The sequence below is a fragment of the Rhipicephalus microplus genome, chromosome 7 (assembly GCF_043290135.1).
Source record: "Rhipicephalus microplus isolate Deutch F79 chromosome 7, USDA_Rmic, whole genome shotgun sequence".
NCBI lineage: Eukaryota > Metazoa > Arthropoda > Arachnida > Ixodida > Ixodidae > Rhipicephalus > Rhipicephalus microplus.
This window is the reverse complement of record NC_134706.1, coordinates 37213201-37227879: the sequence shown is the minus strand read 5'-3', so window position 1 is coordinate 37227879 and position 14679 is coordinate 37213201. Positions and strand designations below refer to the sequence as shown.

At 44.7% G+C, this 14679-nt stretch overlaps 1 protein-coding gene across 1 annotated transcript in view; it reads right to left on the bottom strand.

Annotated features, from left to right (window-relative positions):
- Positions 1-14679, bottom strand: part of l(2)k05819 (transmembrane protein 94-like protein l(2)k05819) — an 82821-nt gene that overhangs the window by 42917 nt on the left and 25225 nt on the right. Inside the window, exons 10-13 of the mRNA XM_037430522.2 lie at positions 10979-11201; positions 9181-9380; positions 5957-6078; positions 1513-1606 (exon numbers count right to left, since the gene is read on the bottom strand). Coding sequence (XP_037286419.2) covers positions 1513-1606; positions 5957-6078; positions 9181-9380; positions 10979-11201 — 639 coding nt within the window. The remainder of the gene's footprint in view (positions 1-1512; positions 1607-5956; positions 6079-9180; positions 9381-10978; positions 11202-14679) is intronic.

The following is a 14679-nucleotide window of genomic DNA, read 5'->3' as shown; positions in this document are numbered from 1 at the left end:
TGTATCTACTGTAAAACTATTCTTCACTTACTTGGTTATAACCGATAATTTATTATATCAAGGTTTGCATGTATGTTGCAGAAGCGAGGGCACGCCAACACGCTGTTCAATGCAACTCAAGGAGTGTGCATCCACTTGCTGCAACAAATTTCGTGACGTCACAGAGCAACCGAAGGGCTACTAACATTAACTATAACCACACTATACACGTGGCTGAAAACATGTGAACATAAGAAAAATATTGCCTCAGTACTAGTTTACCAAAAAGCACTGAAAGCTTGAAAGTAAAGTTCCAAAGCGCATTAAGGTTATAATGTGCGGCTCGTGAGAATTTCAAATTAATTTTAAGGGGGAACGTGGCAATGGGAATACATAGTAGATTCAGTCAAAATGTTCAATTTCTAAATATTCTTTCTTCAATCCTCAGACTATCTTTCGCATCATGGTGAAATACTATTGAGCTGCAGAAGCTGAGAAAAAAGTACTTTACTAGCGTGCCGTGATCAAACACTATGAGAAAGTCGGGTGTTAAAGAATGCAGATCTTGCAGCTTTTGCTCTGAACAGAAATGCTGCTTTGGCCACATCACAAAGAGGAGAGACCAGAACTCAGGATAGCCACAAAACTGCATTTCTACAACGAAAAGTGAAAGCAGCATCCTTTTTAGTTCTATTTTTTATTTAAGCTGCGAGCTTCATTTTCCTTGAGCTCTGTTTTCTCCACTTTTATTTTTTTATGCAGTTGCTGTCAGTCCAATAAAAACAAAATAACACATAGTTTTATTTTTTGCACTTCCATGCTGAAACATCAGTGAGTATTGTAAAGCAGTCTATATTTGTTTTTGTCTGCATTCCACATGGATTTTTGTAACTTGTTTTCGGTAAAAGTTCTGTGTTAGTAAGACTATATGCACAAGGCACTTTAAAAATGTTTTGTGTGCTTATATGGACATTTAAAACAATAGCTTGATTGCACGGAATGTGTCCTTGTGAAAAATGTGAATGTCTAACATGCAAAAATCTTGATGAACTTACGTCTAATTTATTGCTCAACTTTAGGATGGCAAAGTGCTGTAACTAAAAAACTGCAACAAATAGCTCAGTATCAATTTCAGTAATGATATCAGCATAGCAAATTATATCTGCACGCCAAATTTGGTCCCTTCACCCTCAAAAATAACAAAAATTTTTTGCATTGCCACGTCTCCCCTCAGTTGCTTGCGATGACACATAAATATAAACACATGGGACATTTTTAATTGCCCTCCACTGAAAGTTGCTGCTATACACAGGAATCGAACCCGCGACCTTGTGAAAGGAAGCCGGATGGCACTAGGCGATTCTTCAAGTACGCATATGGGTTAACTTTCAACAATGCACTTGTCCCTTTTAAACAGAAAGAAAAGTCAATAGCCTGGTGCCCAGTTCAATGACAGTATATGACCTGCAAGACAAAGCTGCAAATCAGAAAAGTATCAACAAAAGACAGAAATGGCTGGCCGGCCAGACTGACCACATGCCTGAAGAGCGCCACATGTTGCAGGTGCTGGTACGCCTCGACTGCTCGATCCGTGAAACCCATCTGGACGGCCAGGTCGCAGAGGCATCTGGTGGCGAGACCGGAAACTAACATTCGAAAAGTGAAGCAGGCAACTTATTTGCAGCAAGGAACCGCAACTTTCGTCCCTGCTTATCATTTGTTTCTTTTCTAAAGGAGTCCTGATTCATTGTTTCAGGCAATCATCCAATGAACTCGGTATCGGGGTTTATTAAGGTAAATGCGCCGAATGACTTATCAAACGTGAAATTCGACCGCCGGGGTCCTACATCGGCGGTATCTTGCGTCCTGCGGTATTAGGGTGCAATTCACATCGCATCGTAGCACGGTCAAAGGTGATCGTCCGAACCCCAAGGCAATGCAAAACCAGGTGGGGTAACTGCGATCTTGGAGGGAGTGCGAAACCATGACTGTCTTAAAGGGACACTGAAGGCAAAGGACAATCAATGTCTGAAAGCTCAAGCTATGACAACGTCTAAAACGGCACTATTATCAACGGCAGTGTCTTACTTACCAAGAAATTAAACTAAATGTACCACACGACGTGTGTAATGAGTGAGACATTTGCAAAATGATCCTGATGACGGGAGAGTGTCCGCCCAAAATTAATCACTAAAGATCAAACTAGTTGAAGTAAAGAAAGAAGTTTCCGTGCATCAAGAGGCATAATAAAATGCTAATTGTCCCTTTATGTTTAATTTATAGAAAGAAGAACTGCCTAGTGTTACTATGGGGAATGGTGCGAGCAGTTCAAAAACGTTCAGTTTCTGGCTGACCCCGCTGAATAGGTGGTGCCATCTAGCTGGGCCCAGTTGAACCAAGCAAGCAAGAGCATGGCCTCCGAGATTTCAGAAAATAGTTTAATGACCGTTGTTGCTACTATGGCTCCCGCTACTTTCGCTCGGCTGCTACGGGTGCCGGCGGCCACGTAGTAAAGGTGGGCAGCGTTGGGCATGGTAACAGTGACGTCCAAGAATAGACTTTCAAGTGCGGGAGATTTGAAGTGCGCTAATTTGATGTAGACCATTAAAAAATGATTTTATTTCAAAATAAGCACTCCCTTATCATAAAAGTTGCACTACCAGGTTTCTAGACTGCTATTTCAACAATAAATGTAGGCTTAATATTCGCCTTTAGTGTCCCTTTAAGTGAATACATAAGGGACCCTGTGGTGCAAAAATTTTTCAAATACTGACATCGACAGTTGCAGGAAGTCAGGCTACAGTACTAATGCTGGTGATTTCATGCAGCATTGTGGCTGGTCAAGATGACTTACAGTAACAAAACTTCCAAAATAGCCGCTGGCACGTTTCTAACGAAGCCAAAGAGCACATTGCAGATACAGTAAGAACTGAAAGTAGCTTTTAAAAATGTGGTGTAATTACTTTTTCAGGTGCACTCATGCTTAACAGTGCATTTTTTAGGCTCTGCAATGTTTCGCCTTTCATTTGATGTAAATAAATCACGTCTGAAAACATTCATGTCAGTACCCCTTTAAAAGGACCCCTTTTAATCAAGTATGGCTGTTGAGCTAACTAATCTGATGATGAACTAGTAGAAACAGCTGTTAGTCGTAAAAATTTGTGGCTCGCCAAAACTGCTGTCTACTACACCGAAAACTAGGTTTGTGATGCAATGTAGCTGGCTGCGAATGAGGTGTCGCGGGTGACAGCGTGGTACCTACCACGGCCGTTGGATGAAAAAGCACACGGTATGGCCCGTCGCGTTCTGCGGCTTTCAATGGGAGAGCGCGTGTCAGCCGTAGTTTCAGTTGCAACCGCTGCAGCGCGACGGGGTGGGGACAAGAGGGACGGGGAAAGGAGTGGCGGCTGCTCCCTTGGGGCAACAGCCACACCAAATTAGCTGGTGGTTGTCACAACAGTGACCCACTCAGTTGTTCTAATCAGTGTTTTTTTTAATGTCATTTATCACAGTGACATATCGCGTATTTAATAGAGTACGTAGGCACTATCTATTTAAAAAGCTATTTGAATTTTCGTGTGCGTGCCGAGCACCTGAAGTTTTTTTTTTTTTTTTTCTAGACCTAACGTCTTGCTTTGAGGCTGAAAGAAAAATTTTAAATGCATTTAGCTGAGTTATATGGCAGTGAATGTGTGACAAAGTTGTTATATCTATAAAGATGTGTTAAGCAAAAGTATTTATATTTGCGACGTTTATTAAGAGCCTTTGCATTTTCTCAGCGAGAATGCTTGAACACTAATTTTGAGAAAACTTGACAATAGACGTTCATAGTTTTTATATGCTGAAAGCGCATCAAAGAAGCATAATTTGAATATTTTTCATGTTATCCGGTACATGGTGGTGTGCCGAAACGTAATTAGGCTTCAAATGCTGGATAAAAATGGTTCCTCGCTCTCCTCGTAACTTTATTGAAGAGGCTGCGAAAGTATACATCATTAGAAGTAGCATAAAAATTCCTTGATAGTTATTACTAGGCAGAACAATATATATATATATAAATATCCACGGCTGCTGTAGGGCTGTCGAGTACACGTGGCTTCGTTAGAGCGAGCACAAGTGCCAATTCGTTGATGATACATAGTAGAACAAATAAACAGTAATGAATGACAGAACCACATGACGGAGACTGCTAGAAGACAAGTGCATTGGAGTGCTATTGGGATTTTCCAGTGCCCGTGGAGAGGCTAACACGAAAACACCGAAAGGATTGTTTTGCTGTCAATAGACACATGCGCCAAAAGTTGGGCGCACAAGATGGAGGCAGAACAAAAGGACAATAACAAATAACGTGAAAACTAGACAGGCACGAGTATAGCAGAGCGTTTATGCCATTTTTTTTCCCCTACCGCAGCTCTTTCCAAAACGACCCTCCTGACAATCTCCCCGTAAAAGGCTCTCAACGTGTGTGTCGGCTGCCAGTATATATTTGTTTCAAATATAAACTTTTGTCACCCAGCAGCAGCTTCTCAGCACCTTTTTGCCTCCGCATGTTTTGCTGATGCAAGTTTGAGTCTGTGTGCCGTTTCCCAAATGACCACAGACAGCTGAACTTCTTAATGGAAGGGGTGCTCTGGCTGTTTTACGAAAGCGAACATCGGTTCCACATGGCCTTGCGGGAGAACGCACGACACCACAACGCGACAGCGTTCGCAAATAACCGAAACTAATGACAAAGGTGTCAAGGGCTTAAAGGCTTCAAACTTCAAACTTCATTAGAAGAAAACCAGATACACCGGGAATTAGAAAGAAAAAGAGAGATAAGAAAAAACGGGTAGGTGATGTCAAAACTCCTGGATGCAACGTTTGCAGCCAGCGACTGTGGGTGTGTGAACGTAAACATATGCTTGTTGGCTGCAGAACGAGGCACCTTTTGTGTGCGTGCATGTGTGTCACCAACTGATATGCCCACGAAGCTGTGACGTATTTGTCGGATGGTTTATTATGCAAAAGTGTAAAGAAGTAAAAAAATAAAAAAAGCCCTAAATTGAGAATTTAAAATATTTTCACATGATTTGTTGCGATTGTGTATTCACCGTTGAATGTAAGGTTGAATAAGTTGAATTATCATAAGAACGTCGCGACGGAAAGAGACGAAAACATTCAAAAGCGCAGGAATGCAAACAGTTGTGTTTGCATTTTTCAGCCTTTCATCTCTCTTTTCGTCTCACAGTTTTCGTATTAGACACTTCATAACTGCTCGCTCAATTGCCAGCACTGAAGTTACAGTCGCTGAAATTTCAAAGAGGCTCGAGTCCACTGTTGTGAGATCGCACACATGGTAAGTATATTTTGTGGCTGTTGCATCTGATACTGTATTGTATGAATACTATAGAAGTGTTTGGAGGAAGTAAAAAGTCTATCTTATTTTGTATTAAATGAACAGTGGCAACTGCAATTGCTGAGCTTGCTTATTCTAAACAAAATGATTAAATCTGAAGCAACATTTTCTGAAGCAACATATATCACAGTTACTATAATGAATTTAGATGCATTAGGAAAGGTGTAGCTCTTCCAGATCTGTTAGTTGTGATCTTGTAGGATCTGAGTAAAATGTGCTCACAATTCTTACTTCTGCGAAAACAGATCGGCGTGCAAGGTTCCATCTTGGGCAAGACAATACCAAAAATTTGCAAGGGCTACAGGTATGTACAAACAAGATCCGTAATTATACATGCTAGACGGGTATTAAAATATTTCACACGTTACGCACAGATGCACGCGCTCAAAAGTAACTACCGCAAACGCACCACGCATGCGATTCCGTGGGTGCTCGCAAAAACTGTGCCCCCCTTCGGTGGCGCTGCAGTGGTGGTCCCGGTAACTAGACCTGTCACGGCGGTTTTGGAGCACACGGCGGGCCGTACCCGTGCGCTCTGTCATTCACCAACCATGGTACAGAGGAACAACAGAGCCTCACCGCTTGTTGACAACAGGAACGGCCGACTCATTGTGGAGGCTCTCACAGGCAATGTGGTCGCAGAAGCGGGCGTATTTCTCCTGTGTAGCTGGATTGCACGTGTTGAGCAAAATGCTGAGGCCCTGAGTGAGAAAAACGCGAAAGAAGAAGAAAAGCCACTGCAGTAATCAAAAGAAACTACCCTCATATTCACAAACACTAAGGCCACCCCGAAATCTAAAGTTTTATCTTCATTTCTAGACAGTTGAACCTCAACACAGTAAAAGCTTTCTAGTTTGGCACTCAATATTACAAACATGGTCTCTGGCCCTGGTATGCGTATGCATTGTCTCATGGCATCGAACGCTTAATTCATGTAATAGTTAGCTAGAACCCAATTGATTTGGAAGATTTCTGAAGCATGCCGAGTAAAAAGTGCCACAAACATGCAATGCACAGGAATGAAAATGTATTCACGGACAGCCCGAATGGCCATAGCCTGCTTTCAGAGAGACGTGGTCGCCACCCAGTGACGCACTGTTGGTACATAATGACATACTGGTTCAGAGTACATTTCAGATTGAGACACGGGGGTCTTGAGACGAGTTTGCATCGTGAAGCACGTCACAAATGACAAAACCTACAGCTTTCGCACTGCTCTTATGCAAAATAACAATGAAACTTACATATTCAACAGCAAAATGAAAGTGCACTCATGATACTTTTGATTATTCAGCATTCAGTTGATTCGGACAATTTTTTCAGTCCTGTGAAATCGAAATTAATGGGCTTTTACTGTACAAGGAACAGTGGCACACTCAAACCCCAATGCAACGAAACTCGATATAACGAAATATTGCTTATAACAAAGTAGATGAAGAACAGTCTTGCAATAAATATTGATTTATATGTAGGGCTTAACGTCCAAACACCACCATATGAATTTCTCTCAGAGACGCCGTAGTGAAGGGCTCTGGAAATTTTCGACTCCCTGGGGTTCTTCAACGTGCACCCAAATCTGAGCACACGGGCCCACAACATTTCTGCCTCCATCGAAAATGCAGCCGCCGCAGCCGGGATTCGATTTGGCGACCTGCCGGTCAGCAGCCGAGTACCTTAGCCACTAGACCACCACGGTGGGGTTTGGAATAAATATAGAGTTAGGAATATACCTCTATAATGAATTTTCGAATATAACGAAATTATTTTGATGTTAGATCCAACTTTGTTATAACAAAGTTAAAAAGTTACTGGATATGCTGAATCAACAAGTATAACTATTAGGCGTTACTTAACCCACCATAACGTTGTCCCGCTGATGAAAAATCACTTGAAACGCTCCTCCTATTGATGGCTCTGTCTCTTTCAAGATTCCAATAAGTGCTGCTATACCTTATTGTTTTCAGTTGAATGATACTTTGTGCAAAGTACTCAAGTGGGTACATACCACTTCACTCTTCTTCGCATAAACTAAGAAGTGAACAGCTAAAATAACCATGATGAGTATGAAGTCAGGTAAGAGATGAGCTAAATGAAAGTAGTTCAATATTTTTATTACTGTCCGCTTTCATGAAAGTACACATCAATTTCGTTGAGACCACTGCATTGTGACAGACAATGTAAAAAGGTCTTAATAATACAGTCAATGTCAGATTTCCCGGACCCTCAAAGGACCGCGGAAACGTCCGGAAAGTCGGGCAGTCCGGAAAAACGAATGCACGTGAAAATGCACCTTTGTAGGTAGTTTTTGCTGACGAAGAGGGTAACGGCCGGAGTACAAGATTCCCATTGCAATTCGGCCAATGCATCGTTTAGGTGCTCTGAAAAGAGCCGCTACCTCACAGGTCAGCACTTGGGCACAAAAAGGTCGCCTATTTTCTTTTGCAGAGCGTTCCGCTTGCCCGAGATCGTGCTTGCCTCAATTTCAGTCAACGTCATGTTGCCGCTGTACATTTATGACAGTGTCATCAGTGCTCGCGTCAAGTTCGAGCTCGTTGGCTGTGTAGAAGATGGCTCTTCGTTCTCGGTGTCGGATTCGTCGGAATCCTCCGTAACTTGAAGAATAATTTTGTCAATGGTCAAGTTCGCACATAGCTCGAGGCCTTTGTCAGCATCGGCGAAGCCTTCAAGGTTTCTCGCGGCTGGAGTCAACACGCCGGCAGCGCGCAGATCATCGAAGGCAACATCACCGGATGGCCGTTCGTCAAAAACGCTGTCCACTTGGGGCGAGACGGCCGTCTTGGCGTCGAGTGTGATGTCCGCGTGGCGAAAACAGTTCCGCAGAGTCTCTTGAGTAACCGCCTTCCATGATTCCGCTAGCATGCGAACGGCAGACCTGAGGTCAACAGCGTAGCAAACGATCAACCGCAGACACACGACCACAGAGCTGACAGAACAACACGTGAACGAACACAGTGAGGTGTGGCTTGGCTAAGCTATGGCTGGCAACGGATTTACACGTGCAGTTTCGAGGTTATGGCAGCCGCGGCGCGGTGCGGCGGTTGGCAGCGGTGCTGCTGGCCATACCTGCGATGCGAGTATGACAGGTTCTAGGATATAAAAACAACCAAAATGGCGGCATTGGTGGTGACTTTGGGTAGGCGATTAACAGTAAAAAGTCCGAGAAATCGGATGCCGAAGGCTATAAGCGTCCTGAATTTCGGACTTTTTTAATACATTGGTTCTATGGGGGAACTTGACGGTGCAACAGATGAGTCCGGGAAATAGGGCATGCCCGGAATTTCGGGCGTCTGGGAAATCGGACGTAGACTGTACATCAAGCATGGGCAAAAAAGTAAGGAATGCAACTTCACAGGGGCTAGTCTCTCATGCCCTGTGCCATTTTTGTTTCCATGTTTTATCAATAAGATGGTTTTTATGCCAGTAACTATGAGGAAACTGCTAATTTCTTCACGTACAAAAAAAATTGTTTTTGGACCTTAGCATACGTACAAGGAAAAAGTTCTTCCACTTTCTAATGTCCTCTCATGGTTTTACAACAGACTTGAAGAGTGGTTATGTAACTGAGTGCACCTTGGTGCTAACGAGGTTACATATTTGAAAGAAAGCATCTGTAACCAACAATTATGAGTGGACGATACTTAATATCGATCTCCATTGAGTAGCGTGAAATATATTTGTTTTTATTTAAAAATTTGAGTATCTGCACGTTCCTAAGGCTCACTCTCGTGTTTCTTCGAGAAGTATTCCGAATGGCCCTTCAAGTAAAGGGCCCCTCTACTCACGAGCGGCTTGAGGTTGTTGATGTAGTCCTTCCACTGAGGGTCGTCGAACTGGACCCCAAAGGCCGACAGCATGCTGTGGGTCAGGTCCAGCACCTCAACGTGGGTGCCCGGGTGGTACATGTGGTCCGGCGGGTCGTAACCCGACATCCTGGACTCTCGCCTCAGTGGTGCGTTGTCAGCGGTCAGCCCCTTGCCTCCCGCTGGTAAGGAAGTCCAGGAAAGAAAAGAAAAGTCGACAAATCAATGCAACGTGAAGGACATGTCTAAGTATTAGAATTCCCAGTTAAAGAAACAGCTGGAGAACGGGGGATGCAATCTCAGAGACGGTCTCGTAACGTGCATGTTGGGGCTCAGTAGAGCACTTGAATAAAATCAACACGAGGACAATGGAGAATAAACAGTCAAACAATGAGGCTATAGATGCGAGGTCGGTGTTTCTTGTAAGATATTTCTATGCTGGTCATTCCGACTTGCCCATTTTCTACCATATTGGGACTAAGTAAACTAGTAGTTGATAAGTTAGCGAGTTACTCTGGCTAGAATGTTGGCTAAAGTGAACATCCAAGAAAAGGGCCAGTCAATTTTCAACTCCGGCAAATCCTGAGATGTCTACCTATACAGAGGATGATATGCGGACTGTGCGTCTTTTATATGCGCCTGTATATTGCATTCACAGCTCTTGTATAACATCTGCAAGATGCAAGCTACTTCCATGTTCCTTTTGGCTCATAAGTGTCAGCTCATAAACTTCAATGCCCAGCTTAAAGCCTACGCCATGAGTTGCCCCTCTTACACTGTCAACAGACGGGTCGCATATTCTTATCCAAAATGAAACCGTGTTTTAGCATGTCACAACGAATGAAGGCAACGCTCACCGTCATTGCCGTTAGCATTGAGAAAAGGAACTGTCATAAAAAGATACTACCAGTTTCTCACCAAAACAAATGAATAATTTAGCTGTGCATTGCAAGTTATACAAAAAAAAATTCACAGCATATCCACGGGGTGAATGATGATGAGTTGGCGAAGCTCCCAAGGTGAAATCATCGGTAAAACCGTGACTGTTCAGTGAAAGTTTGCCCACTACATCATCAAGAAAGACCTGAGAAACACTGTGTGTGTATATGTACGGCAGGGTCCTCGCGCCGTTGCTGTGACGCTTGGTCCTCTCGTTCTCGAACGCTGGGATCTTGGCGGCAGTGTCGCGCAGCTAGACGACAGGCTTCGGCCTCCCGCTCTCGTACGGCAGGATCTTGGCGGCGGCGTCACGCAGCTTCACGGAGCGCTTCTGCCTCGCGGTCTCGCACATCGGGATTCTGTCTGCGAGCACGCGCTGCCGCCACTCTGCGGCCTTATCCTTCGCGCAACTCCAAGGGCGCGCCAACAGCGAACGGATTTTATTACAACGCTCCCCGCCATCTAGTAAACAATCGAAGAACTAAGCTGCCGCCGCCTTGCGCGCTCGCCGCTCTGCGGCCTTATCCATCGGGCAACTCTGAGCGCGCACCAACAGCGAATGGATTTTATTACAATGCTCCCTGCCATCCAGTAAACAATTGAAGAACTAAGCTAGAGATAGCCATGCCATCTACTAAACAATGCAAGAACTAAACTAGAGGTGGCTACATACATACGCCGAGGATGGACAGACCCACGCCTTAAGGAGCTTCTCCCCTAAAAAAAAGCTAGCAATAGAGTGTGGTGGGCAGGGGAACAAGCAACGTTAGGCTGCACAAATCAGAAGTCCTGAGTCACTTTGGCAACGGTGCCACAAGTCCTTGAGAAACCAGCGGCTCACCTTCAAGTACCGAGTCGCCAGCTCCAGGTGAATTCGGCCCGTCCTCCGCTATAATGTCCGATGCTGCGTCGAGTTGGCCCGAGTGGCGGATGTTGCCCGAGCTGCTGAAGTTCGGCATGAGGCCATTGCTCCCTCGAGAGCGTGGCGGCTTCAAGAAGAACACCTTCTCCGGCGTCGGGTTCGGCCACGATAGGATTCCCTTTTTGTCCACGCAGCAGAGAGTCTGGAGTTGCAATGAAAAGGCATTGCATGGAAAAACCAAATTTTGTTTTTGCTTGTTTCCACAAATTCTCATGCCTTGCATATCATTTACATCTTTTGCTCAGCACCACAAAAATCTTTTGTCAAACTTCTGTTTTAATCTATAGTTTTCTTGTTTCAGCATAGGCACGCCATCTGAAATTAGGAATAATTTCCGACAGTTCTGTGTGCAAATGTTACGGTACGCTAGGGCGAGTTCTGAATGGAGGTCTAGCACGAGGGAATTGAACTGAACCACATCCAACGCGTTTCACTTGAAAGGCAGCGTTTATCTCTTACTTTTCATCTACAGTAAAACGTCATTATAACTGAGCAGGATATAACAAATTAATACATATAACGAAGCAATTGTAATTCCCCTTAGAATTCCCATAGATGCCCATGTATTTAAAACCTCATTTTAGCGAAGCAAAAATTTCCTCACAATGGATATAACGAACCATTCTTCGTCTTGCAATTAGCCTTTACTGATCATTTTGGTATACGTCGATACATTATCCAATAGCGCGCAATGATTTACGTCTTATCACGGCTGCGGTAATTCAAAACTCTCGTCTCGCACTTCCCGGGAGCCATCTGCGGTCTGCCAACACGCCTGTGGGAGCGAGTCTCTCTGCTTCCCTTTCTTCAGGAACTAATGGACTCGTCCGCAAAGCAAATCGCGCAAGCGTGCCCGTCAGCCGGCATCCCCTCTCCTGTAGAAATCGTTGACCCGCTGGCACATGTGACCTCCTCCTCCTCTTCAGTTCCACGCCGGGGCCTCGCACGCCGCCCGAGAGGTGGAGATTGTGGGTTTCCTCCTTGTCGTTCGCTGTGCAAGACCTCTATCAGTTTCTGCCACTAGACATGAGATGGACAACAGCAGCGGCAAACGTAAGCACAAAAATAAACAATCAAGCAGAAGTCGGCAATGTTAAAAGTCGTTGAGCCTGGCGTCAGGAAAAAAAAAGTGGGCGAAGATTTCGGCAATGTCCCTGGGGTGCCGCGGGCGACCAGGCTTCGACGTCATTGTACGCTCTCTTTGACGCCGGCGTTGTGCCTGACTGCGACACTTTCCGCATGTACATTGGTTCCGATGCTGTCACGGTGACAACCGAAGTTTTGTCAGATGTGGAAATTGTGCCTGCGGTGATGGGCGTGCATGACGACAGTGACGAATGTGACGACATCTCGAGCCTAATGTTGGCGAACCTGACGTACCGACGCCCACGCAAGCGCTGGATGCGACAGAGCTGCTGTGCTGCTTCTTTTGGTGCTTACGATGACGCCGAGGACGGACTCGAAATAGCTGCTGCAGCTGAAGAAACAGTCATCCGTATGATGATGATGATATATGGTGTTTTTTTGGCGCAAGGACCATTTGATGGCCAAAGAGCGCCAGTTCATGGAACAAAGAATGTGGACAATGATTGTGATTAGCGGCTGTATAAGGGCCATAAAATTCCTCTCAGTAAGGCGGGTAAAAACATGCAAGTAATAAAATCATGACCATGGCGTGAAAGGTGTGGGTGGTGTGAATAGGTGACAAAAGTTGGTGATAATGAAAAACGATGGTGGACATGTATGGCATTAGCACAAGTACCTCACTCGTTCATACCCTTGCGTCCAAGGGCCGTGAGGCAAGTGCTTTCCTGTGTAGCCACCGCAGCAAAAACCTCTCTGGAGAGGTCGTGCTACGGAATGCCCGGGTGTATGATATGAAAATTATGAATTTCTTTTAAAAACGCTAACAATGATTTATTACTAAAAAGCGGTTCCCTACCAAGGAACATCGCAGGGTGTAGAGGTATATGTTGTCGGTAGGGTAATGGAAAGTGTTGTCTTCTTAGAGTGTCTAACTGTTTACATTGAATTAAAACGTAAAGAACTGTTAACGCCTCACCACATTTATCACACAATGGTGGATCACCACCGGACAAAAGATGTGAGTGTGTCGTGTATGTGTGTCCTATCCTGAGTCTTGTTAGTGTTACCTCTGTTAGACGTGATTTCGATACTGGTGGCCAATGGCCAAGGTGTGGCTTGATAACGTGTAGTTTGTTTTGTGTGTGTGTATCCCACTTGCTCTGCCAGTAGTCCCCGAGGTTTCGTTTGAGAGACGGCTTAAGATCAAAGGTCGGGATTAATATGGGTGTAGGGGCAGTGCTTTCGTGGACGGATGCAGCGAGCTGATCCGCCCTCACGTTGCCTTGGATCTCACGGTGCCCTGGCACCCAGCACACTACAACATGTTGTTTGAGTGTGTAGAGTGTGTACAAAATGGAGTAAAGTGAGACAAGGACCGGGTTTTTTTGTTTTTTAAGACTGTGCAGAGCCGTTACCACATTGAGGGAGTCTGTATAAATTACTGCTTTTTGTATTTGTAATTGTTTGATGTGTTTAGCTGCCACAAGTATCGCGTAAGCTTCCGCTGTGAAGATACTTGTGCCTGGATGTAGAGGGCCAGAATCCGAAAAGGATGGGCCGACAGCCGCGTAGGACACAGAGGAGTTAGTCTTGGAGGCATCTGTGAAGAACTCAGGACGTGTGTATTTGTGTTGAAGTTCCAGAAAGTATGTTCCGATATGGGCAATAGGTGCATGTTTTGTAACTTCTAGGAAAGACACATCGCAGTCTATAGTCTGCCACTGCCACGGTGGCGGGTATGCTACAGGAGTCATTAAACTGTGTTCAAGTGACACTCCAGTTTCTTCAGCTAGAACCTTCAGGCGAACTGAGAAGGGCTGCCTCATCGAAGGCCTGTTTTGAAACAGAGTGGAGCTCGACAGATCATTAATAGCAGAGTACGAGGGGTGCTTCTTGTCTGCTTTCACCTTAAGAAAATATACAAAGGACATGTAAGTTCTCTGTAGATGAAGCGACCATTCATTTGACTGAACATAAAGGCTTTCTACAGGGCTGGTGCAAAAAGCACCCGTAGAAAGGCGAATACCCAAATGGTGCACGGGGTCCAGCATCTTCAAAGCACTTTGAGTTGCAGACTGATAAACAACGGCCCCATAATTTAGGCGGGTGCGAATGAGGCTTCGATACAGATTCATGAGGCATTGCCTATCACTACCCCAAGTAGTACATGACAACACTTTTATAACATTCATGGCTTTTAAACATTTTGTTTTTAAATACTTGATGTGCGGTACGAAGGTCAACTTGTTGTCCAAGATTAAGCCTAAGAATTTATGCTCGGCTTTGACGGACAGACGTTGCCCGTTCAGTCGAATGTCAGGTTCCGAGTGCATGCCTCTCTTTCGAGAGAACAAGACACACATGCTTTTTTGTGGGTTAAGTCGAAATCCCTTTTCGTCTGCCCATTTGGAGACCTTATTTAAACCCAGCTGAACTTGCCGCTCACACATGGCCAAGTTGCATGACTTGAAGCCAAGCTGAACGTCGTCGACATATGTACAATAGAACATATTGCGGGGAATGGACAAGTTCAA